At 41.3% G+C, this 24,825-nt stretch overlaps 4 protein-coding genes across 8 annotated transcripts; all 4 read left to right on the top strand.

The window, feature by feature from the left end:
- Positions 1-6,573: 6,573 nt before the first annotated feature.
- On the top strand, positions 6,574-12,920 carry LOC122005403 (subtilisin-like protease SBT5.6). 3 transcript variants are annotated; one of them, XM_042560433.1, is made up of 19 exons: positions 6,574-6,707; positions 6,782-6,876; positions 6,951-7,048; positions 7,140-7,304; positions 7,398-7,509; positions 8,060-8,624; positions 8,715-8,815; positions 8,892-9,249; positions 9,376-9,589; positions 9,686-10,160; positions 10,350-10,424; positions 10,578-10,731; positions 10,837-11,411; positions 11,556-11,622; positions 11,720-11,781; positions 11,856-11,997; positions 12,089-12,130; positions 12,524-12,602; positions 12,699-12,920. In XM_042560433.1, exons 1-13 carry the CDS (start codon positions 6,588-6,590, stop codon positions 10,945-10,947), a joined length of 2,643 nt encoding a protein of 880 aa, XP_042416367.1. In that variant the 5' UTR covers positions 6,574-6,587; the 3' UTR covers positions 10,948-11,411; positions 11,556-11,622; positions 11,720-11,781; positions 11,856-11,997; positions 12,089-12,130; positions 12,524-12,602; positions 12,699-12,920. The 3 variants fall into 3 exon arrangements, with proteins under 3 accessions (XP_042416367.1, XP_042416368.1, XP_042416369.1); XM_042560434.1 differs by lacking the exons at positions 11,556-11,622; positions 11,720-11,781; positions 11,856-11,997; ... (1 more) ...; positions 12,524-12,602; positions 12,699-12,920 and having other exon boundaries at positions 10,583-10,731; positions 10,837-10,970; XM_042560435.1 differs by lacking the exons at positions 10,837-11,411; positions 11,556-11,622; positions 11,720-11,781; ... (2 more) ...; positions 12,524-12,602; positions 12,699-12,920 and having other exon boundaries at positions 10,583-10,759.
- LOC122004194 (MADS-box transcription factor 32-like) lies at positions 11,221-12,260 on the top strand. Its single transcript, XM_042559117.1, has 6 exons — positions 11,221-11,411; positions 11,556-11,622; positions 11,720-11,781; positions 11,856-11,997; positions 12,050-12,130; positions 12,201-12,260. The coding sequence occupies exons 1-6, from the start codon at positions 11,221-11,223 to the stop codon at positions 12,258-12,260; spliced, it is 603 nt and encodes a 200-aa protein (XP_042415051.1).
- A 114-nt stretch (positions 12,921-13,034) lies between the features above and the next one.
- Positions 13,035-13,860, top strand: LOC122005404 (VQ motif-containing protein 4-like). The gene has a single exon (XM_042560436.1). The coding sequence runs from the start codon at positions 13,035-13,037 to the stop codon at positions 13,686-13,688; it is 654 nt and encodes a 217-aa protein (XP_042416370.1). The 3' UTR covers positions 13,689-13,860.
- A 348-nt stretch (positions 13,861-14,208) lies between these two features.
- On the top strand, positions 14,209-18,696 carry LOC122005402 (serine/threonine/tyrosine-protein kinase HT1-like). Of its 3 annotated transcripts, none has more exons than XM_042560430.1 (4): positions 14,209-14,436; positions 14,604-15,718; positions 17,069-17,524; positions 18,189-18,696. In XM_042560430.1, exons 1-4 carry the CDS (start codon positions 14,238-14,240, stop codon positions 18,462-18,464), a joined length of 2,046 nt encoding a protein of 681 aa, XP_042416364.1. In that variant the 5' UTR covers positions 14,209-14,237; the 3' UTR covers positions 18,465-18,696. The 3 variants fall into 3 exon arrangements, with proteins under 3 accessions (XP_042416364.1, XP_042416365.1, XP_042416366.1); XM_042560431.1 differs by having other exon boundaries at positions 14,298-14,440; XM_042560432.1 differs by having other exon boundaries at positions 14,299-14,448.
- Positions 18,697-24,825: the final 6,129 nt, after the last annotated feature.

The raw sequence follows: 24,825 nt of genomic DNA, 5'->3' as shown, positions 1-24,825 counted from the left end.
ATCGGTCAGCCGACCGATCAGTAAGCCACTGGATCGGTCTACCGACCGATCAGTGTGCTCCTGGATCGGTCGGTAGACCGATCCAGCTGCGTACAGTAGCGATGAAGCTTGTGGATCGGTCAGCTGATCGGTCCAGAGCCTTCTTCCGTGCCAGTATCAAGCTGGATCGATTATGGGATCGATCCGACAGCCCAATCGATCCATGGATCGATTGAAATGCCTGATTACAGCTAGCAGGACATCCGAAAGGCATAGAATATCTCCCCTAGCATGTGTACGACTCCTAGGTACACCTAGAATATTAAGTTCAGTTTACAGTAATTAGTTTAGTAAAAGTTTTAATCAATCCAGCTTTTTCCGCAATAGTAACTTAGCACAGCATTACGTAACGATCGGCCTCGTAATCTAGTCAGTAGGAGGTGGGACGTTACAGATCGTGTGCTCGGGGGCGGTCGGCCGATCGGACTCGGGCAACAATTCTTCAGTGGGGAGGTGAAGCGAGACCGGGATGGTACGATGCCGACCGGGAGTCGTCTGAGAGGAGGCCAGGGAAGGATCGGAGGCCGGTGCAGACATCTGGGACAAAATTGCTGAGCATTGGACTCGGCGGGAAGCAGGAGGAAGAACGCTGACATGAACGGCCTCGAGGGGGTCAGCGGACATGTCCAACTGGGAGGGGGTCCGATCGGAAGAGATCGCCTCCACCGCTGGGGCTTTGCCTCGAGAATCCGCGGTGGTCCGCTCGGATGGCTGGACCACGGACGTGACTGATCGGAGGGGTGTCTCCGCTCGGCGTCTCTTTTGCCTGAGCGGGCGCTCTTCCTCCTGAGCCGAGCCTTCCTCCCAGACGGAAGGCTCTCGACTAGCAGTGGCGCCAGCCGCCTGTTCCGGGAGAGAAGCCTGAGCGACCGACTCCCCCGCGTTCGTGTCGCTCTCCCCTTCATTAGAGCCGACCAGCTGAATGGCAAGCGTCTCCATCTCTTTGGCTACCACAGCCTCGAGTGCCACCGCCTTCCTCTTCAAAATGCCAGCCATCACCGACTCCATGACGATGTCCGCTGCAAAGGAAAAAAGGAGAAAATCAGTTAGCAATCAAGACAAATGCACAAGCAAAATTCTTACCGAAGCCGCTCGGAAGGGGGGTCCTGATCGGGCTCAGGCCGAATATGTACATGACCCCTTCAGGCAGGAATTTGTTGATATCAAACTTCAGGCCGGCTAACATGTTGGCGGCATGCAGATAATCCGGTCAGGTCTTGAACCTTTTGAGCTCTGGGGAGATTGGTTGTCCGACCTGCCATTGGGTTCGGAAGGGGGCCCGCTCGGGCATACGAAGGTAGAGGTAAAATTCTTTCCAATGCTTATTGGAAGAGGGTAGCTTATTGAAGAAAACTAAACCAGGCCGAGCCTGGAACATATAGGTGCCCAGCTCGGACTGTTTAGGGTAATAAAAAAAAGTAGAAAACCTCTGGTTGGAGGGGATATTGTGGATTTTAAACAGGACGACAACGCTGCATAAAAGGCGGAAACTATTGGGGACTAGGCTTTCGAGCGGAATGCCGAAAAAGTTACAAACTTCAACGATGAAGGGATGAATGGGAAATCGCAGACCGGCTGTGAACTGGTCGCGGAAAACACAAAAAGCTCCGCGCAGCGGTTTGTGTGGCCGAGCGGAGGGGGAGGGTAGTATAAGTTCAAAATCAGAAGGGATTTCGAAAGAGTTCATCAGAATATTGCTGTCGTGCCGATCGAAGCGCGACTCCATGGTGGTATACCATGGGCCGAGAGTTTGTTCTTGAGGTTGAGAAGAGCTAGCCATTGTCCGAGCGGACGAAACCAAAAAAGACGAAGGACAGAGGATAAAAGGAAGAAGTTGATAGACGAAACAGTGCGCAGAGGACGAAAACACGACAAGAAACACAAGGCTAACGAAGAAAGAAAGAAGAAGAACCTTACAGAGGAGAAGGAGGATCGACGAAGAATGAGGGATCGCCGGAAAAAGAGAACCGAAGCTGCCGGAGCACTGAAACGCCGAAGGAAGCTTCTGGGCACGCGAGAGCAGAAATGCGGCGAAGGCGAAGGATTTATAGGGTTAACCCCGAGCGGCCACCACCGTCGGATTCAGGTCGCGAGAACCGGAGCACGCATCGCGCCGTCCATTTCGAACTAAGGCGGTCCCATCGAAGGTAACGCCGCCGCCGTACGCTGACGACATCAGGGGTGCCACGTGGCATTCCATTACGGGAGAGCATTTAATAAGCGCCTTATCGAGACACAGAGCACGTGCTCGCCCTTAATGACGGAGATTGGCGCAAATTCCGAGGAGATCCGAAAGAGGATGACATTTACTGAGGCCGTACTTATCTCCACACCAGTCGAGCGGATGATGGTTTCTTGGAAGCGCCGCTCGGCACAACAGGCGTCCAGTCAGTCGGACTAATCGCCTCCTTCGACTAGACTTGAAGGGGAGGCAAGTGATCCGGCGGTGAGAACATGGGACCCCCTTTGAGGGAAGTCAACGCCACGTGGAGGTCAAAGGTCAAATGACCGATCGGAAAAAGTGGACCGACTGGCCGAACGGGGGTCTAAGCAGAAGCAAAGGCAACCCGACGGTGAGTCGGGTCTCCGACGCACATGGTGAATAGAGTCGCCTGGCCGAGCGGGTAGCTCGCTCGGCCGAGACTTGAAGCATCGATACTGTAAAGGAACCGTTGGAGCCAAGTACTCGGTCGGACCGATGCCTACGTCCGGTCGAATCGATGCTTGCCGAGCGGATGGATACTCGGCTCGGGGAAAAAGAAGACAAAGACAGAGGGAACATTGGGAACCTTCTTTTTCTGACAGCGGGCATGTTCGACGACCAGGCCATACGCAGAATCGTACAACGGAAGGTTCTGCTGTCCCATCGGAAAGGTGACCAGACTGTAGCAGTATGGTGCCAGGCATGTTCCTCTGACAATCCCATACTACAGTATGGGAAACGACACGTGTACACCTCGATAAGTGTGCACAAGCTTCCCCACATCTCTATATAAGAGCCCTCATACTTCGACAAAGGTACGCGATCACGCATTTTCGCATCTTCGGAGCCACTTCATAATTTCCTCTTGCCTGACTTGAGCGTCGGAGGGTCGTCGCCGGGAACCCCTTCCCGGCCCGACTTCCTTGCAGGTTCGCCGGAGATCCCTACGACCGGCTGGAGATCCACGTCATCAGTTTGGAAAGCGCCACGTGCCCAGCGTCCGTTGATTCAGCGTTCGGACAGGATCAGACAGCATTGAATGTAATTGTGAATTTATATTTTATCATTTTAAGACCATATTTTGGTCGTGCATTTGTGTATATTTGTTTTATTTTTTTTTAAATTTTTTTTTTTGTTGTTGAGGTTGATAAATTATTTTGCTTTGATTTATATTCAATTAGGGAATATGAAATAGTTGATTTTATTAAAAGAATTTGAAATTTGATTTAGACGGTAAGTAATTTTTATTTAATATTTTTTAAATTATTATGTTTATGTTTATGCTTATGTTTATGTTTATGTTGGTAATGATAAATAAAATTAAAAGAAATGTTAAAAAGGAATATCAATGATTATTTCTCTCGAAAAGACGATGATGAAGTACCTGATTTCTTTGATCTATACCTCCTAGATACTAAATGTTATTTACAATAGACAAATCATTCCATATTGGAGGAGTATTTGCGGTCCAAGGGGATGTGTCACTCGTATTTGTAGTCGGATCGTGGTCGCAATCCGGTCGTAAATGGTTGCGATCTTTTCTTGGGTTCACCCGCTCCCACTAGATTATAGTTTTTGTTCTGAGCAGACGACCGGAGGCCGTCCGGAGGATACCCTTGCTTGGCGTCCAGTAACCTGACCACTTATCCACTACCGGAAATCTTCGGGCGGCCTCCGGCCACCCACTCCGAACAAAAACTATAACCTAGTAGGGACGGTGAACCCAAGAAGGGATCATAACAATTTGCGATCAGATCGTGACTACGATCCAACCGTAAATAACAGTGACACATCCCCTAGACCATAAAAAAATGGTTCAGAAGATCTGTGCTCGGTTGGACTTAGCCCTCCAACTAAAAAATTTAATATAGATATATTTAAGTTCAATAATTAATTATCATTAAAATTTAAATCTGCACTTCAATCGTTTAGTTTTTACTTCTGTCTTCTCCAACATTCACCAAATCGTATTATCTCAGATTCATCTTATATGCATATTTAATTACTATTTTTCTTTTTCCTTTTACTTTTTCTTTTCCTTTTCCGTTTACACTTTTTTTCCTTTTGATATATATTTTCATATTATTTTTTTTTTTTACTTTTTCTTTCTTTCAATGACAGCATTCAATGTAATTGTGATTTATATTTTATCGTTTTAAGACCATATTTTGGTCGTGCATTTGTGTATATTTGTTTTATTTTTTTTAAAATTTTTTTGTTGAGGTTGATAAATTATTTTGCTGTGATTTATATTCAATTAGGGAATATCAAATAGTTGATTTGATATTATTAAGAGAACTTATAATTTGATTTAGGCAGTAAGTAATTTTAATTTAATATTTTTTAAATTATTATGTTTATGTTTGTAATGATAGACAAAATTAGAAGGATATGCTAAAAAAGAATATCAACGATTATTTTTCCTCTAAAAGATAATGATGAAGTGCTTGATTTTTTGATCTATACCTCCTAGATACTAAATGTTATTGTCAATAGACAAATCATTTCACATTGGAGGAGTATTATCGTTTTCATGTATTCAACATTATGGTTGATAAACAGTTGATGGAGTTGACCAACAGATTTATTGAGAAATTAATGGAGTTTCTCATTTTGTATGGTTCCTTGAATCCTAGATGAATTCAAATCATTCTATGAGAGTGCTATTTGTTCTTTGGCTAACAAATTGTATCCCTATGATTTTTTAGAGATGACATGAAACATCAGAGAAGTCAGTTGAATTATTACAAGTTTGATATTTTTGAGAATCTATGATTTAAAAATATTGATTCTCTTCCTAAATTATGTTGATTACTAACCGAAACAAAGAAGTCAAAGATTTACTTCATGATTGATAGATTGGTTCATTTAATCTTTAATTCTTTCGGTTTCTACAACAATAATATAGAGGGCATTTTCGAGAATAAAGCTTCTAGATACGCCCCTTGATTTATATATACACAAGTTGAACTTGTTAAACACTAGGAGGGTTGACCAGAAAGCACCTAAAGTAAAAGAGTTCAATCCATAAATCCTCTAGATATATTCTAAATGGAAGCTTTAAAAGCGTGCATGACTGAGGATGGAAGAGTGTGAGGTGAAAGGAAGAAGAAGCATGCGTTGATCAATAGACATTGTAAAGACTAGATAGCTCGAAAGGAACAAGCAACACAAACATGACGGTCCACGCGATTACGAGAGGATCAAATTAGAAGAGAGGGATGAGTCAAAGTGAGGGGTCATGATCGATCCCACTTTGTGGATTTGACTAAGTGAATCTACCTTATATGATGGGATTGGATTCGGATGGACCAACCCCGTGCTACTATTGCAAGGTAAGGATGTGAACAACCCAACCCACAACTAGCCGTTGCAACGAGTAACAACCGCTGTTTAAAAATATTCCTTTTTTCAGATTTTCTTTCTTTGGCATGCTTTTCTTAGTATGGTGATGATTAAGACAATGGGATTGCGGAGTTTAAAAGACTTGCTAGAGAGAGGGAGAAGAGCACAATGGGAATTTATGCTGTGCTGATCATCAGATTTTGATCTGTAAGTATTGTAGTGGTGTTTAAGCCGTCTAGCAATACTTTAATAGAGTCGATTTTTGGATCGAAATTCTTGGAACAATGTATGTGTTTCTGAATCTTTAATTAGGTGGATGTCAACATCTTGAAGGTTAAGATGCAATGTGGTATCTAATTCTAGGCATGCGCAACCAACACATTGTGGATTTTTGTGTTTACTATCTTGTAGCTACAGTTGATTGTAAAGTATTGATACTAGGACTTCTCCTCCAACTTATCCTCTTGGAAGAATTATTCATTCAAGGGCACAATCTTTTTGTCTGATTAGTTCATCCCAATCACAGTGTTTTTCTATATTAATCTTCCAATTTTTTCACCTTGCTTAAGGATTTTTTTTTTTTAAAATATCTATTATCATCTATGCTCAAGGATCATTCTTTCCAAAAATGCTATTATTGGCAATTTTATTAATTCATGCCTTTATATAAAAATTAATAATGTATAAACTATTAATATAAAGTTAATATCTTTTTGGTCTCTCACATGCTAATTTTGCAGAAACATCAAATTTTCACCATGCAAATTGCTTCCCAATGATTCCGAGCTGCATTTGCGAAGTGACAATTGGCAAGAACATGGTAAAAAATATAGATGGATGCGATTCAGTCAATTCCTCATATTGAGTGCCGGAAATGGTAGATAATCCAATAAAATTAATCACTGCCTTTTTCTTCCCAACACAATTCAAAATCCCTTTCCTTAATCTTTTCCTTCCCTTTCCTTTTGTCCTATATAAAGCCAACCGCACCACTCCAAGAATGTCAAAATTCGTTCAAAGAAAGAAAAATAATATGAAATTTCCACTTCTTCTTCTTCTTCTTCCTCCTCTCTTCCTCCTCATCCTCTCCTGCTCTGCTTTGTCTGATCAGCAACGCAAGGTAACTTCAGTTTCTTCACTGTACTACCAACCTTTCCTCTAAAAACAGTATCAACCACGTTTTTGGGGTTTCAGGTTTATGTCGTTTATCTAGGAGAGCACAAAGGGCTCAAAACCAGTGAAGAAATCTTGGACGACCATCATTCCCTGCTCCTCTCCGTGAAGAACAGGTGATCAATTTAGCCTTCTTGTGATGCCATAGCCTTTGATTCATGTTTAAGATTTATAACATTTTTCTGATCAGTAAAGAGGAGGCCTTGGATTCCGTAGTGTACAGCTACAAGCACACCATCAATGGCTTTGCTGCATTGCTCACTGAAGAGGAAGCCAGGAAACTATCCAGTCAGTAACTATTCATTCTCTCTCAATTTTTTTTTTTTTTTTTTGTATTTTCTTTCCGATCACCGGATTATATTCATCGCATCAAAAACAGAGATGGAAGGGGTGGTTTCTGCCTTTCCTAGCGAAGGCAGGCTCTCCCCACACACAACCAGGTCATGGCAGTTCATAATGCAGGAAGAAGGGTTCAAAATTTTCGACAGTACTGACTGGGTGCAAAAGCCTAAAAAGGATGTCATTATTGGCATGCTGGATTCAGGTCTGTTGCAGTATTACGTTCAACAAGCCAATTATACAATCCAAAAATACATAAATATGTTTCTGAATAGTGAAGTGGGGTTTGGCTTGATAGGTATATGGCCAGAGTCTGAGAGCTTCAGTGATAGAGGAATGAGTCGTTCTCCAAAACACTGGAGAGGAATCTGCCAAGAAGGAGATGCATTCAACTCTTCTCACTGCAATATGTAAGTCTACTACTACTCTCTGCGTGCCTTCATGTAAAATGAAGAACAAAGAAGTGATATAAGAAATCTTCCCTAAACGGTTTTAACTGCGGAGATTTTTACATATGAAAAAAAAAGGACACGAAAAGCTAGGTTTCTTAATTATTTGCAGTCACTGGTTTTGGTTTTGGCCTGTTGGTGATGACGACGACCATGATTGGTTTCTTGTCCGATTTAGAGAGTGAGTGCAAACAAGGCGACAGTCTCGAACTTAGCGGCTTTTTGGCGCCAATGCATGTCCCTCGTGATCTTTCCAATATATATATTTATATATATTTATTGATTGTTGCACACGTGACTTTGACTTGCAGAACACTTGACCGTTCAAAGCTTAAACAACTCCATATAAAATCAACTAGATAAGAGTTAAATATTAGAAGTTTTATTTGATTTCAAAATCCAGTATGTTGATCATCGATTCGATTGTGGGTTGAAATGAGAAAGTATACATTTTTACATGGGATTTAATGGATTCGTTAAGAATTGATGATGCGATTAACTGCCATGGCAGGAAGGTCATTGGAGCTCGGTTCTACGTGAAGGCGTACGAGGCGTACCACGGCGCGCTAAACCGCAGCACCGCCTTCCGCTCCCCCCGCGACAACGACGGCCACGGCACCCACACGGCTTCTACTGTCGCCGGCCGCGCCGTGGCCGGGGTCTCCGCCCTTGGCGGCTTCGCCCGCGGCACCGCCTCCGGAGGCGCCCCCTTCGCCCGCCTCGCAGTCTACAAGGTCTGCTGGCCCATCCCGGGCCCCAACCCCAACCTTGAGAACACCTGCTTCGACGCCGACATGCTCGCCGCCTTCGACGACGCCGTCGCGGACGGCGTCGACGTGGTCAGCGTCTCCATCGGCGCCGTCGGGGCCCCGGCCCACTTCGCCAACGACGGCATCGCCATCGGCGCGCTCCACGCCGCGCGCCGCGGCATCGTGGTATCCTGCAGCGCCGGAAACAGCGGCCCGATGCTGTCCACCGTCACCAACCTCGCGCCATGGATGATCACCGTCGCCGCCAGCAGCATCGACCGCGCCTTCGATTCGCCGGTGCTCCTCGGCAACGGCGTCTCTATCATGGTAAAAATTTATCTCAATCGAATCTATTCTAATTATTCTAATGATCAATACAAATTCCAGTAATTTATATGTTAATTAATTTTGTTGCAGGGCCAAACTGTGACGCCGTATACATTGAAGTCTTCAGTTTCTTACCCTTTAATCTTCGCCGGCGACGCCGTGGTACCGGGCACTCCGGCCAATGTTTCCGGGTAGATTTCTCCACCAAATACCAGAAAACAGAGCAAACGGTCCAAACTGATCATACCTTTCGATTTCATGCTTCAGGCAATGCCTGCCAAATTCTCTGGACGCCAAAAAGGTTAAAGGAAAGATCGTGACGTGCCTGAGGGGGGCAGGTCTCCGGGTGGCCAAAGGACTGGAGGTCAAGAGGGCCGGCGGCGCCGCCATCATACTCGGCAACTCCGTCCCCAACGGCAACGAGATCCCCGTCGACGCCCACGTCCTCGCCGGCACCGCCATCTCCTCCGACGGCGCAATCGCCCTCCTCGAATACATCAACAGCAGCTCCAACCCGACCGCCAAGATCGCCCCGGCTCGGACCGTCTTGCAGGTGTCGCCGGCGCCCGTCATCGCCGGCTTCTCCTCCCGCGGCCCCAACCGGATCGCGCCCAACCTTCTCAAGGTACATCAATTACACCTTATAATTAATTAATCTTCGCCAACAGATCGATCGAGAGAAAAAGGAAAAAAAACAAACAAGAAACACAATCTAAAACCAACTTCTAATTTCGTACGCACGTACTTTCAGCCTGATGTAGCTGCGCCAGGGTTGAACATCCTTGCGGCATGGAGCGGGTCATCTTCTCCGACGAAGCTCGAGGATGATCGTCGGCGCGTCAAGTACAACATCTACTCGGGTACCTCGATGGCATGCCCCCACGTTTCCGCCGTCGCCGCCCTTCTCAAGTCCATCCACCCTAAGTGGAGCGAAGCCGCCATCAGATCCGCCATCATGACCACCGGTACGTTAAATCCACCCTCAGAATACTCAATAAACTGTAAGAATTATAACGTTAGTTCGTTATTCCGAAAGAATTATATCGTTGTTTTCTTTACAGCCACTTCCGAGGATAGCCTAGGCAACCCGTTGACCGATGCATCGGGCCAAATAGCGGGCCCATTGGTTTATGGGTCGGGCCACATCCGTCCTGAGCACGCGTTAGATCCGGGTTTGGTGTACGATGCCTCCTACGAGGATTATCTTCTCTTCGCCTGCGCCAATGCCGGGGCTGCTTCGCTAGACCCCGCCTTCCGCTGCCCGACGAACACAAATGAATATCCCTTTGCTCTCAACTACCCGTCCATCGCCGTCGGGACTCTGTATGCGCCGGTGACGATCAAGCGAACGGTGACCAACGTGGGCAACGGCTCGGCCCTCTACCGCGTTTCGGTCGTGGAGCCCAAAGACGTCGCCGTGGAAGTCGTCCCGACAGTGTTGAAGTTCAAAAAGATCAGACAGAAGAAGCGATTCACCGTTACCCTCTCAGCGAGGGGGCGATTCAACGTCGATTATGAGGAAGGCTCTTATACTTGGTCCGATGGCATCCACGTCGTTAGAAGTCCAATTGTCGTCTCTGTTTAAGCTTTCTTCTCCTTTCTTCCCTTTTCACTCTTTCTAATATATATATACACATTGAAACTGGGAATAAATGGATGATTGGGTGGGTTCATTTGAATCAATATTGCTGGTAATCAAAACCATTTTTTTAATCAATTTTTCAGTGATACGTCGTGTCGTGTGATTGCGAATCTGAAACCAGCGAAGCTTTGGATCTTTTCACTTCTCCAATATTTTCTGTAAGTGGAAATCCCTCCAGAGCTACGTAATCTCGTTTCCTTGCTTTCGCTTTTGGAAATCCCGCTGCGTCGCTTCTTTTTGCAATTACTATTTAGTCTCTGGTTATTGAGATTTATTTTGGATACGGTTTTGTTGTTTTGTCATTAATTTAGCGAAGATTTTTATTCAAAGTTGCTAAGATTCCGTGACCGAGAAGCTTCGGGCTCGCTCCTCGCTTTACCCTGCAACGGAGTCGAGCAGACTGCGACAACACAATCCAAGCTCGAGCGTGTCGCGCGAACAAACCATCACCCATCATTTCTCTCAGTACTCACTCTGATGGCTCCATTTTTATTTTCCTTCCTCTTCTTCTTCTCTTGCTTTGGTATTTGGCTACTTTAATTTGCTTGAAGCCTTTGAACCTTCTCTCAGGCAATTAATTGCGGTGTGGAGTATCTATATACCGACGGTTCACTCGGCGATGCGTCCTTCTCCTCCGGACAAAAGCAGACCATCAAGAGCTCCACCTGCAGCTGCCTCTAAGGAACTCTCACATCCGACATCACAACCGGCCGTACGCGCCACGACAAAAGACAAACGAGTTAAATATAAAGCATGGGAATCGACTCATGGAGCAAAGGCTGCCATGCACGCGCTTGCCCTCATCAGGTTGCATGCGACCTCTCTGTTAATTTAAAGTGAGCAAATGTTGCCAAATCCATGTAAGTTAGTTCGAGTGCCCAGGGCTGCTTGCACTGGAGAGGTGCTTCTTTGTTCGGAGGAAGAACCGGAGGGAGGGAGGGATCATATGATCAAATGGGGAGAGGGAGAACGGAGATAAAGAGGATCGAGAACCCCAACCAGAGGCAGTCCACTTTCTATAAAAGAAGGGATGGCCTGTTCAAGAAAGCAAGGGAGCTCTCTGTCCTCTGCGACGCCGACCTCCTCCTCCTCCTCTTTTCCTCTTCCGGCAAGCTCTATCAGTATCACTCCCCCTCTGTTCCCAGGTGACTCAGACTGCATCCATGTCTCCTTCCATTTCTATCCATGTGATGTATCTTCCCCTTATTTAATTCCTAGCTCCGTTCATCTACGAGATGCCATTAATTCCCTTTTTGCTCCAATTTAATACTTGCTAATTCGGTTAAAAGTGCCAAGGAGCTGATAGAAAGGTATGAGTTGGCTACCCAAACAAAGATTTGGAGAGACTATATCGTGGTATTTATTCTTAAAACATTATTCCTCACAATGTTTCAGCTTTGCGAGTTTGATTTAAATATCCATTCATGCTTCTGCATACAAAATCTATGTTTAGGACCGCAATGCGGAGATTGTGAAGGTGGAGCAACTGTGTGACGCTTTAGAAAAGCAACTCAGGTTAAGAACACAAAATGCGTTCTTCATAAGCTTCGAGATGATTAAGATTTAATGATCGCTAACTGTGTGTACAGGTTCATGAAGGTCGACGAGGGACAAGAGTACTCTCTGCCTGATTTGAGTAATGTGGAGCACAGCTTGGAGATGGGCATCAGCAAGGTTCGAGTTGAGATGGAGAGGAAAATAGGAGGGCAGATGAACAAGCTGGAAAGCATGGTTAGTTTGACTCGTTTCGATCTTTTCGATTATTATTTTTTTTTTTGTCAAGATTAACCTTTATGTTGATGATGTTTTCACCATTTTTAAGGTAAGAGATCGGCAACAAGAAAGATACGGACTCTGTGATAAGGTATGCCCTCCTCTTTATAAATCTAATCAGTTTGGATTTCAAAAAGTTTCAGTGGAGTTGCATTTAATAGATTGATGGTACAAAAGCTGCCATCCATTTGGGATTGTCAGTGGAAACTAGTAAAATTTAGACGACCTTGATGATGAAAGAATGCGAAAGTTGATCCTTTACGCAAAAGTATACTTCCCCATTTCACATTTAAGTGAAAGGGACCAGTTAGACTGTCGTATAGAATAAAGATCATGTACTATCTATTGAGAAGACTTGGAAACTTTTTCTTTCTATATGAATTGAATTAATGCTTTCCATGGAAATCACTGCACAACTTTTTTATGAGTTGTCAAAAACAAAAACAAAGGAACATCTTTACGACAGATTATGATTATCTTGCAGCTTGCAAGTGTGCAGACACTTAAAGGGATAGAAGCAAATGGATATGCCTCATCGACCCCAAGACTGGAACTGAGATTGGGTACGCATCATCTTCTTCCATTTCTGGAATGAATGCCTTGGAGTAGTTTTTTATTTCTAGCCACATCCTTTAACAGTCTTCCTTTCTCTCATGCAGGTCTAAACTAATCGACGTTTTGGAGGCAAATTGATTTTATTCTGGCTTCCTTGTTTGATGGAGGAAAACACAATGAATTCCTTGAATTAACTAATGCTGTATTGTCTAATCTGTTTTCTGTTATTAAAGTTGTGGTTTGGGGAAGTTTGTATTTACTTTTATGCTCAGCTTTCGATCATGGAGCTCTAGACTATCCTTGCTGATTGTGAACTTTGCATGCCATTGCTTGAATAGTGCTTAAAATGTATCTTTCTGCTTTCTCTAAGTTGAGTCACTGTGCTTCACCATCAATCATCCCATGAGGCACTAAATCAATGCGGCAGAAGACTTTACTGAATGGAGACGATCATGGATGACATAAAGTCCACTAAGCCGGCAATCAGTGGAGACACCATCAGTTTCCTTTATCGCCAAGCTCCAACTGCATCCTCGCGTCTCTCTGTTTTTGACTTGAGGTCCTCAGTTGTCTTCTCGCTTAATTTCACAAACAGAGCAGCCATGTTTGATAGAAGCAATGGAGTGGCAGCGACCGGAGCAACGCCCGCCTCTTGGCCTTTATCTCTGCCTCCCAAACCCAGTTCATGTGCCACCTTCATCCAGGCCGACGCTGCTTCCTTCAAGCAAGTAGTCCAGATGCTCACTGGCTCCACCACCGGGCCGGCTTCGGCCAAGAACCCGGCCATCCGACTCAGGAAGCCTACTTTCAAGCTCTACGAGCGCCGCGGCAGCCTCAAGAACCAAAATTCTCCGTCTGTTTCGTGGAGGAACACGCCGGAGATCCTCCATCCGTCGTTGACTCTTAGCCCCGTCACGCCGCTGATCGCCGATCCTTTCGAGCGGTCGCCGCAGCCTGCAGGCGCTGATTCGCCCGCAGGAGTGGCGGTAGCCGAGGGGGGGTTCTCCTTGCACCATTCACCGGCGAAGGGGAATCCACCACGGCTGCTCCCGCTGTTCCCGGTGACGTCGCCGCCGAGAGTGCCGTCTGCTTAATTTGGATCATGAGAATGGTTCGATTGCATGATACCGCTTCACTATTGCAACTTCCTTGCAATTTGCATCATCTCCTCCTCTTCCTATCCTGTTCCGCACAATCAATAATATCAGTAGAAATTTTTGCTCAAATGAATTCGAAGAGTTCTTTCTTTCTTTCTTTCTTATTCAAGTTGATTAGTCGTGTTTGATTACTTTTCCTTCTCTTTAAATTATCTTTCAGAACAGTTGTTAAGAAATGGACTTAAAACAAGTCGTGTTTGTTATAGTTAGCTTCGAAGATTATTTTATAACTACACCAAAAATTCAATTGTGAAAATTAAAAGGAGGCTTTACTTGGTGGCCCTCGGATTAGCCATATATAAAGAGGAACATTTAAAAATGATAAATTAAGGTTAAAATGCTCTTTTAATATTAATATTTTTTTTTAAAAAGGAATTATTTTTTAATTTTATATTTATACTATTAAAACGGACGGTCGTTATCTCTTCGGAAAGCATCACGGCAGCGTTATGATGCTCCGATCGTCATCGATTATTAAACTATATAATGGAGCACGGTCGAAAGTATACCGTGCGGCATCGTGTTCGCCCAAATCAGACGCAAGGAATACGACCGAGGACGAAGCCGTACCGGGCTTCTTCTCCTGCCCTTCCCACGAGACAAACGAGCGAATTGAACCGTCGCCATCGTCCTCTTCTTCTTCCCACGTTCCCTGGGCACAACCACGGCGGTCGAGGTTTCGTGCGTGGGTAACGATGTGCACTTTGATTCTAACCTTCGCTTTCATTTCTTTTTTGTTCTCTTTATTCATTTTTGTATGGATTAAATTATTTCCTAGATCGCTCGTTTGCTCGTCCTTCCTGGGATTCTGCAGTTGTTTTGGTTGATTGCTAATTGTCGATTGTGTGATAGGGTTGGCGGTGCAGGCTCTTGGATCCGGGAGTGGCGAGATCGATTTGAGGCGACGTCTTAGAAGACTAGAGGGCTTAAAAAAAAAAAAAAAAAAATCTGATTTTGCTGTCGGATCTGGAGGAATCGTCTCTGGAAGAATGGAGGAGGAGCACAGTTCGTGGGTGCTGAGGTCGACGTTTGGCCACATCACGCACCACGCCCGTACGAGATCGGTCTCCGAACGGGAACTTCTGGCCGAGTTGTCTAAGGAACCGGGTGATGCTCTGAGTTTTCATTCTAATAGGTTTCCTCCCTGTGAGCTCCCGTCAAAGATCTCGATCGAGCAATTACAGACACAGAACTCCAGAAAGAGCTTGAATTTTCGACGCGGTGATCCATTGGATGGGAAGAGGCCGAGCAGCCTCAGTGCCGATAACTCTGATTTCTCCTTCTATCCTGAAGGAATTCCCGCCTTGATATCAGATGGATCGATATCTGCTGAAATTACTAGTTCAAGGTTTCCACTTTACGATTTTAAAGCAGAAGGAAGGAGCTCTAAAGTAGTTGCTGCTTCTTCTAGTAGGGTGAAGTTAGATGCCAAACAACATTGCGAGCAACATTCAAAACCTAAGGAAAGGTCAATATCGCCTCTTCCCACCACCAATCTTTCCGAGGCCTTTAAGGAAGCTCGTTTGGTCAAGAAGAGGTCTTCAACCCCGCCACCTTCCAAGAAGAAGAATGATAAAGCCCGTGGAAATCATGAGGTTTTTTGGAGAAAAGCTTTGGAGAAGAGTCATCATGCACATTCATCTTCCTTCAAGACTCTTGATAAGTCTGGGGCTCGGAAGGAATCTTCATGGGCAGGTTGCTTTGATCATGGAGGAGGGAGGGTTGCTGCCTTGGAGATGACAGAAAAGTGGAATGTCGATCTTTGCGAATTATATTTTGGGCTTAAGTTTGCTTCCGGTGCTCATAGCAGATTGTACCATGGTATCTATAAGGGTCAACCTGTTGCTATTAAGATTATTAGGCAACCTGATGATGACGATAATGGATTGTTGGCTGCTCGACTTGAGAAGCAGTTCACTAGGGAAGTTTCAATGCTGTCACATCTCTACCACCGCAATGTGATCAAGGTGCATTCCATAATTCTTAACTATTGTATTTGTCTGTTACATATTTAGTTGCCCATCAAATTAGTTCTTCATCAACCTGGTCATCATTGCTGATAGCAGTTCATGAGTTTCACAAAACCCTTTAAGCAATTCCAAAATTTGCTTTATGCAAGTTGGCTTTTCCCACAAATCAACTAAAATTTGAAACTATATATATATGGGATTTCACGTCATTTGAAATAAAGATCATAAAAATTATTAGTTTGTTAATTTAATAAACAGAGAGTAAAATCATCCACTTTAACAGTTTCATCGTCACTAGTTGTACCTACATGATTTGATCAGATGGACTTCTAATTCTCTAAGCTCTGATTACATGATGACATGCCTACGTCTGTTTCTAAAAGAAAATTCAAGTTGGCCAGTTGTCCTTTTTTATATTGCACGTCAAATTATCTTGTCATGGTTTTTGTTTTCCATCTCGTAGTTATCCTTTGTATCAGTTTTTGCTCTATGACAAATCAAGATAGCATAGTCATTGGAAATTTACCTTCCTCCAGGATGACAACCATTATGCGGCACTTTGCTTAACTATATTTTCTGAGTATACTGCCAATTAAATCCAATGCTATATTATGTCATATATCTTTTATGCTAGATGTCTGCTTTACATGTAGCTTGCAGACCTGTGATTATGTTATCCAGTGGTTGCGTTGGATCAGAATGGGATGATAATTTGATGGAAATAAGCTAATGATGGTTCATGAGAACACATGCCTGCAAGAGGAGGATGGGGGATGAAAAACTAGACTACTGTTTATGAAATGCTAGTAAATATGCTAGGCACACAACTCATTTATGAGAGTCCATCTTGAGATTACCAAAATCAACATTAACCTTGTGACTAACAAACAAAAAATTAACCAGTCAACATAAAATTTGTTTTGGCTTTCCCTATTTTACATGCCATCCAACTATTAACATAAACCAGCACAATCACACTAGAAAGCAATCGGCTCTATCTAACTGTTTGTTAACACATGAACCCCCCATACTGCTTGAAGCAATGAAATTGGATAAGGCAAAATGTTTTTGAAATCTGAATATCTGCTTTTATCATACCTTCTATATTGCTAATTTGTGATTGCTACTCTTTAAAAATTCACAAGAGGGAATTTGACTAGGTGACACTCTAACCCATTGTTAATATTATAAGTCAAAGTGTTTTTGAAATGTGAATCTGTTCTTTGAGCATATCCTATATTCCTTCTATATTGTTAGTTAGTTGTTGCTGCTATTTAAAGATTCATGAGATGGAATTTAACTTGGCAACACTCTAATATGGTGTTAATATTTTTCTTTTTCTTGCAGCTCACAGGGGCATGTAAACAACCACAGGCCTTTTGCATTATCACTGAGTATCTTCCTGGAGGCTCTTTAAGAGCTTTTATGCACAAACTTGAGCACAAATCTCTTGCTTTAGAAAAACTAATTTCAATGGCTTTAGAAATTGCACGAGGAATGGAGTACATCCATTCCCAAGGAGTTATCCACCGTGACTTGAAACCTGAAAACATTATTTTTGATCAAGATTTCTGCATAAAGATTGTTGATTTTGGAATTGCATGCGAGGAAGCATATTGTGATGCATTAACAGAGGATGATGGTACTTATCGTTGGATGGCACCAGAGATGATCAAGCATAAACCATATGGGCGGAAAGTTGATGTATACAGCTTTGGATTGCTCTTATGGGAAATGACAGCAGGGAAAATTCCATATGAGGAAATGACACCAATCCAAGCGGCTTTTGCAGTGGTTGATAAGGTTTTAATTCTATATCCTCTCTTGGTCCTTTCTTATTAATGGTCTTAAATATTTTGTCTTCCATCTAGAGGTGATACAATAGGATTTAGTCACCTTATCTAGAGATAATCATGACAATTTTACAAACTTGTTGAGAAATATTTTAGTACTCTATAGAAAACATATTATGGTGAATATCAAGTATATGAAAGCAATTGCATTTTGTAATGTTAATATAGAAAATGTTGAACCAGGTAACACCGAATTTGGGTGATCGGCCTGCCCAGGAAATTTCCCACCGGCCGAGTAATGTTAATATATTGATGCTAAATTAGGTGGATCTCATGAGCATTATTTACCATACACTCTTGAGCATTACTTTTAAAAATTAAAGTGTGTTTTTACAATAATATTAAAATTATAACTCCAAATAGAAGTTTAATTATAAAATCAACATAGTTATTTAATCAAATAAAGTAAATCATCAATGACTTGTGACCAAAGAGAATATCCAAATTACATTAAAGTGTACTAGAATTAAAAGAAAGTCTTTAGACCGTTTTCATTGTTTCATTTACTTGCAAATTTTAAATTATAACAAGGTGCTTTCTACAATGTGGCTTTCAGTGGCTTAGTGATATTCCAAAGGTCTTTGATGTTCACACTTCTTTTCTTAATTTCCTAGAACTTGCGGCCACCCATTCCTACTGATTGTCCTCGACCTCTGCAAGCCCTGATAGAGCAATGTTGGTCAATACTTCCAGAGAAGAGACCTGAATTTTGGCAAATTGTCAAGGTTCTGGAGCAGTTCGAGGCTACTCTATCCCAAGATGGAACTCTAAATAAGCTTCAGAACCTAAGCTGCCAGGATCATAAAAAACAATTAATCCATTGGATGCAAAAGCTCAAAACTCACTCGCACTCGGATAGCTCAGGTGCTTCCATGCCCAAACTTATGTAACTCATGTTCACGTTTGTGAATTATGATGTGTATCATCAATAGCTTGCTGACAGAAAGCCAAGAATGTTCTTAATGTTTTTTTTTTTATATATTGAAAATTTTTTGTGTCGTACAAGGAGCTTGCATGCATCCTTGTGCATGATTATAAGTATATAAAAACGATGATCATTAGATGTATTGTAGTACCAGACAGCATGATTCTTGCAGGTTCATTTTGATTCCTTTCTTCTAATTTGTTGTTTTATGGATGGAAGACTCTGGAATTCCCTTTTATAGTTAGATGAATGCAGTTTCAACAAACTTAAAACGCAGATGAGTTAATACTTGTATTAGATTTGCTCCGATGATTGAACCTTATATAAGAAGCAAACCAATTCAACTCTTGAAAGCCATAAAGAGGGAAGAAACTTTCTTGAGTTATGATTGTGGAATCTCATATATGGTCATACAACTAGTTATCATTACAAAATGTAATCTAATACATTTTAAACCTAGGGAAATCAACTAGTTATAATTTTATCCTAATGAGTGCTAAAGACAGAAACTGGATTTAAGGGAATTAGTTCTGCATATGTTGCAACTTGCCTTCTTGTGCTTGTTTTTAAAGAGAACTTGGGGTTCTTGTGCTCTGATATATTTTCAAAGTTATGTTTTGAACAGCTAAAAGCCCTGCAACATTTTCAATAGCATTTTAGCATTCGTATAGTTTAACGACCTTTCACTTTATTGCACTGCATTGGTTTCTAATCTTACTCGTTGTGCCACAAAATTCTACTTTGTTGTTTGTTTTAGCTTGGGAGAATCCTAGAACAGTTGTATTCGAGGTTGAAAACAAATGAAATAACTCATGCTGAATTCACCTTGTTCCTGTTTGAAGTCGGTTAAGTTGATAGCTGATGAGATGACCTGTGTGCTGACCGCAAGAAAACCTCGAACGGAAAGAGTCCTAAGCTACCAACGGGCCTGCCATGTCATAAAAGACATGTTAGTATAAGCCCTAAGAGTCAATCATAAGTTAATTGATTTAGAACATATTATATCATATTTATCAATAAAAGATAATGTTTTGATTATTATATTTATTTCATATTTATGTTAACTGAATAAATATAATAATGCCTTAGAATATTAGATTCTAATGTATAACATATCGATTGTTGAATTGATTATAGGAGGTTGTCGACATATATTGAGAACACTATTCTTAATTATTCCTAGTCAAGCATATTAATATACAAGAGCAATATTAATATGCTGAGACTAACATGTAGGTTAATTGATGACTTATTCTCACAAGTCATGGATATAAGGTATCAAGTTATCACATGGGTATATATTAGAGAATTTATATTTAATTGATCCGCTATGTGAATATTTCATGGATTGTTATATGAGTGTCATAAACATTCTCATAGTGATTATTAGTATAAATAGTCCTTAGACTTGAAGTCACTATGGTTCCCTACATAAGGAGCTGTGTATTTTAGTATCGACAAATGTCACCTGTAATAAAGTGGACTATAAAGTCGATCATTGGATATGCAATAATTTATGCGAAGGGATGTGAGTGATGAAGATGAAATGCATTCTTTCATATTGTTGAAGATCTTTGGTCCGGCTAGAAGGGGGTTAAATAGCTTGTTATCTCGAAACGTTTTCTTCTCTATCAGAATAAAACTAAAACAATGAAAGTAATAAGAATGAAAATATTCAAACTCTAACATGTTTCCTTTTATGTGGTTCGGAGATTGCTTGTTCCTATTTCAGGGCTTACCCTTGAGGTGGACGAATCCTCAATCCGTCGGTGGATTAGTCCCCGACAATCTTCAGCTAAAGTTTACTCCTTCTCGGTGGAGTACGACCTCTCACAAAACTTTCTTCCTCTTTATAAGATGAAACTTAGGTTTAGGAGGAAGAGAAAGACTTGGAAGCTTGAGGGATGACTTAAGGAGTTTTTTAAAAATAAAAATGAGTAACCTCCTTTATCCCTCAAAGCTCCTTTAAATAGAGTGAAAATAGTTGATCACGAATCAACTCATTTCATGCACCAGTATACTGATCCATACACCAATCGACTGGTGTAGCTATTGGACAGAGCCAACGATACTCTACAGAATCTAAGATTCTGCCAACGACTTTCTACTAGTCGATTGGTCTTCACAACCGTTAGGCACAGAATCATTCTGTGCTCTCGTGAATTTGGATTAGTTGATCAGTTGACTGAACCCTTACATTCACTTATACTTATTCTCTTCGAAGTTACCCTTGAAGTCCTCTTACTTAGCCTTCGTCCCTCAGATGCACTTGAGCTGCAACTCCTCTTCGTGTCATCCTTCATGTTGCCTTGAAGTCCGCTTCCCTTGGTCCACTCCTTTGCTCCTCGTCCAGCGGTCCCTTGGATGCATCATCCTTCACCGATCTCAAGGACCTGAGCCATAGGATGAGATTTTGCTTATATGTTTCACCAAGTCCTACATGACTTAAATATATATCAAAATAATATGAAAGTCTAACTTAAATTCTTTGACACACACATCAAAATCATGATTGTACTCAATCAAGCCTAGGTCAATTGCTCGATCAGAACAAAGCCACTCTGAATTGGCCGCCTTTCATTCTCAAATTTTACGTTAATTACTTGAATTTAACACAATTTAAACTATCCCCTAAAAATCGAACTTAACTCATCTCACAAAACGATAGGATACTTTTGTCCAAAAATTTAGATTGGGTGAGATGATTAGATTAAACTAAACTAAACTAAAATAAAATAAATTAAAATTAAATTAAAATTAAATTAAAATTTAAATTTAAACTTAAACTTAAAATCAAAATTAAACTTAAACTTAAACTAAAAATTAAACTTAAAATTAAATTTAAAGTTAAACTTAAATTTAAAATCAAAATTAAACTTAAACTTAACCTTAAAATCAAAAATAAAATTAAACTTAAACTAAGAATTAAAATCAAATTAAAATCTAAACTTAAATTAAAAATTAAAAATTAAAATTAAAATTAAAATTAAAATTAAACATAACTTAAAAATTTAAATTAGAATTAAAATCAAATTAAAATTCAAACTTAATTTAAAAATTAAAATTAAAATCAAATTAAAAATTGAAACTTAACTTAAAAGTTAAAGTTAAAATTAAAATCAAATTAAAATTTAAACTACACTTAAAACTAAAACAACCTAAACTCAAAAAAAAAAAAAAAAAAAAAAAAAAACCTTGGTACCAAAGGTGCCTTTGTTACAATCGGAGGCGCCTCACCAAAGAACGGCAAAACTCCAGCCCAATATATTGAAGACACCTTCATGAAACTTGATGGCACCCTCCATAGGGAATAGAAGGTGCCTTCCATAAGCTTGAAGGTATCTCCAATCTGAATTTTAATAACGATCAAAAATCTTCTCTGTTCGGGAAAATCAACTCTGGAAGGCACTCTCCAGCAGTCCTCTTTCCCTTCTTTCTCCACTTTTCACCTCCAAAACCCCAACTATGCCTCCTAGGTACCCTCTAACTCGATCTATCTACTTATTTCTTCATATTTGTATGTTTTTCTCAAATATTTGAATGTATATATATCACTTTAGGAAGCGACGGAACATTATTCTATCTCAGGCTAGTTCTAGTAGAGTTCCCTCTGCTAATGTTAGACTCCTAACTGAGTATCTTAGGCTAGATTTTTTAGATCATACATATGCTGGATTAAAATCTAGATATATAAGTAGGATGTTCTTTTCCTATTCTTGTACCCCAATTATAGAAGTTATAGACTACTATAAATTAGATAGATTAGTTTACTATAGTCATTCAGTCAACTTAGACTTATGTGCTAAATTTTATAACAATTTAGTTAAGAAAGATGACTTGACATACTCCATCAGAGTAGGTGGTAAAGACTTTAAGTTCTCAGCCACTCCACTATATGATAGTTTAGGATTTAGGCAGTCTGCATGCCCGTTTGTGTGTTATCCTAGTAGGAATTTGTCATTTGGCGAACCCTACACCCATATTACATTGGATACTATCCATATATATTATTTTGGGGAGGAAAAAGTACCCACTATGATCGACTTCAGGTCTCTCTCTTTCTTAGGGTTTAGGACTATGTCCTGTATAGAGTTCTTACCACCTGTATTTTGCTGATCATATCTCATGATGTTGTGATGATGCACCCCTCACATTCTTTCCTCCTTTATGCACTATGTCAGTGACTAGACATCGACATTGCATTACATATGTTCCAGAATTTCATTCATGCATCCAATCTCATTACTAGGGGATAGGTTCATATGCCCTACTATCACATTTTAACTTTCATATTTTCGACCATAAGGGTAGATATGACCTCGGGTACACTTACATCCGTTAGTGCGTGTGATGAGATTGGTCAGCGTCAGCTTGCATAAGTGCATATAGAGGTTACCACTGGGGGGGGGGGACTGGCTTGGAGAGTGGGTCCTCAGCCAGGCGTTCCAAATGAGGTTGATGAGGATATCCCACCAGTCATTCCGACCAAGGTTGACGAGGCGATTGCAATCATGGGGGAGGAGATGCCAATATTTACGATTGATGAGCTCTTTGTACCTCTTCTGACCCTGACCTAGCCTTCGACCTCGCTTTCCATAGAGGATCGCCTTGCAAGACTTAGGAGTGTTCCACACAGATCTTGCAGTCAATCTTAGAGGGATTCACTTCTCTCCATAGGGAGATGACCAATGGATTTAGGCATCTAGACCTACAGATGCAGACCATACTTCAGGCTTTATGAGTGACTAATCAACCACCACCTCCACTTACCGATGATGACTAGATACTATTTCGTTCAATGCACTTGTATATATTGTTTGTTTTCTTTACTTGATCTATCTATTCAGCTACCTATTAGCTACTTTATTTGAATAATCTAGTAAATTCCTTTTTGAAAATATAATTAAAGGGTAGGATGTGTTTCTCCAAACAACTTTCAAATTCTAAGAAAATTCATTATTTATGTTTTCTCAAATTCCCATTTCCCTAGTGTTTTAAAATTTATGTTGGCCTTAGTCTTGGATAAATCTATAGAAAGCATGATCCTATAGATCTAGGCAACGAGCATCTCACAAACACACTAGATCTATCTTGATTGTGCATTCAAAAACTTAGAATGGTGTGAGATGTGTTGACTTTTTGGTTAGACTTCAGATGCTTATATTAGTGCATCAACATAAGTCTGGGTGAAAAATATAAAAGTACATTGATCAAGTTAAGTAGTTCTTTTTCAGCAAAAACCTAACTGGACAATACACTTAACTTGACTAACCAAGTGAATGATGTTATCTTCTGGTAGTTAGTTAGTAAATAAAGGTTAGATATTTAAGGATAATTTATAGATGAATATTATTTTTAAAGTGATCCTGTCTGAAGGCTATAAGATGGTGCGCTGACTTTGATGGATGGTTGATCGAAGAATAATGAGCTTCTCGAGATCTGAAGGAAGTCCTCAACGGTCCTGCGTACAACAAGACGAGCCAATAAACCGTTAATGACCTATGACCAGCGTGGGAATCCTTGGCTAGGCCCTTCGACGCTCAAGTTAGTTTCCTTGCTCGATAGTAGAAGAAGAATAGTAAAGTGTAGGAAAGTAGAACTTCAAATGCAAATATTTGCCTACTTTGCCAACGGAGAGGATTGCCCTTTTATACCACCTCACATAACCTCCGCGATCGTGAGGTGATGTAACGCCTGAAAATCCTCAAAAGACTTTTATAAATATCCTAGTATTTTTCTGAAATTTTAGGATATTTTTACAGAATTTTTAGAGTAGCGGAAGTAGCAAAAATAAATAGAATCATAAAATAGCCTACGCGGGAATTGAACCCGAGACCTATTGGGTCCTACGACTTATGGTGAACTCTAGTAACCAAGTGAACCCAGCAAGGCCGTGCTGAAAGAAGAGAGAATCAATTATATTTATATACAAGTTGGGCGAATTAACCACTTAATATAAATAGGAAAAATTAAGTGAGGAGTTATTAGTTTTCATCGGAAGCTTTTCCTCTCCTCAACCCTAGTCATGCCACCCTCTCTCCCTCCTCTTCTCCTCTCGGCACACCAAGCCCCAAGGGCTAGGGTTCCGTCCCAAAGGTTTCAAGAGCACCTTCCGGCGACGACTCCAGCACGAGAACGTTCCTCTTCGCGAGAAGAGCACGTAGACGCAAGAGGATCGTCGAGGGAATCGTTTCCACCAGAAAACTAGCGACTAGAATCGTAAGAAATCTAGAGCAGGAGGTAAGAAACCCCTCACCTGCAGTATAAGTAGCTCTTTCGAGGTTTTACGCATTAGTTTTGTTGTATGCAGAATTTTAGTACGTAGG

Source organism: Zingiber officinale, chromosome 7B, assembly GCF_018446385.1.
Source record: "Zingiber officinale cultivar Zhangliang chromosome 7B, Zo_v1.1, whole genome shotgun sequence".
Classification (NCBI taxonomy): Eukaryota; Viridiplantae; Streptophyta; class Magnoliopsida; order Zingiberales; family Zingiberaceae; genus Zingiber; species Zingiber officinale.
Note: the sequence above shows the minus strand (reverse complement) of the source record. Positions and strands in the feature narration are given on the sequence as shown.

What these genes read in the sequence shown, in the direction of transcription:
- LOC122005402 (XM_042560430.1), top strand. Translation starts at nt 14,238, where the DNA reads ATGGAGCACGGTCGAAAGTATACCGTGCGGCATCGTGTTCGCCCAAAT. An exon ending in CGGCGGTCGAGGTTTCGTGC is followed by an intron (nt 14,437 to 14,603) that starts GTGGGTAACGAT and finishes ATTGTGTGATAG; the next exon opens with GGTTGGCGGTGCAGGCTCTT. An exon ending in ACCACCGCAATGTGATCAAG is followed by an intron (nt 15,719 to 17,068) that starts GTGCATTCCATA and finishes TTTTTCTTGCAG; the next exon opens with CTCACAGGGGCATGTAAACA.
- LOC122004194 (XM_042559117.1), top strand. Translation starts at nt 11,221, where the DNA reads ATGGGGAGAGGGAGAACGGAGATAAAGAGGATCGAGAACCCCAACCAG. An exon ending in TTTGGAGAGACTATATCGTG is followed by an intron (nt 11,623 to 11,719) that starts GTATTTATTCTT and finishes ATCTATGTTTAG; the next exon opens with GACCGCAATGCGGAGATTGT. An exon ending in GCTTTAGAAAAGCAACTCAG is followed by an intron (nt 11,782 to 11,855) that starts GTTAAGAACACA and finishes CTGTGTGTACAG; the next exon opens with GTTCATGAAGGTCGACGAGG.
- LOC122005404 (XM_042560436.1), top strand. Translation starts at nt 13,035, where the DNA reads ATGGAGACGATCATGGATGACATAAAGTCCACTAAGCCGGCAATCAGT.
- LOC122005403 (XM_042560433.1), top strand. Translation starts at nt 6,588, where the DNA reads ATGTCAAAATTCGTTCAAAGAAAGAAAAATAATATGAAATTTCCACTT. An exon ending in CTCCTCTCCGTGAAGAACAG is followed by an intron (nt 6,877 to 6,950) that starts GTGATCAATTTA and finishes TTTTCTGATCAG; the next exon opens with TAAAGAGGAGGCCTTGGATT. An exon ending in GCAACGGCGTCTCTATCATG is followed by an intron (nt 8,625 to 8,714) that starts GTAAAAATTTAT and finishes ATTTTGTTGCAG; the next exon opens with GGCCAAACTGTGACGCCGTA.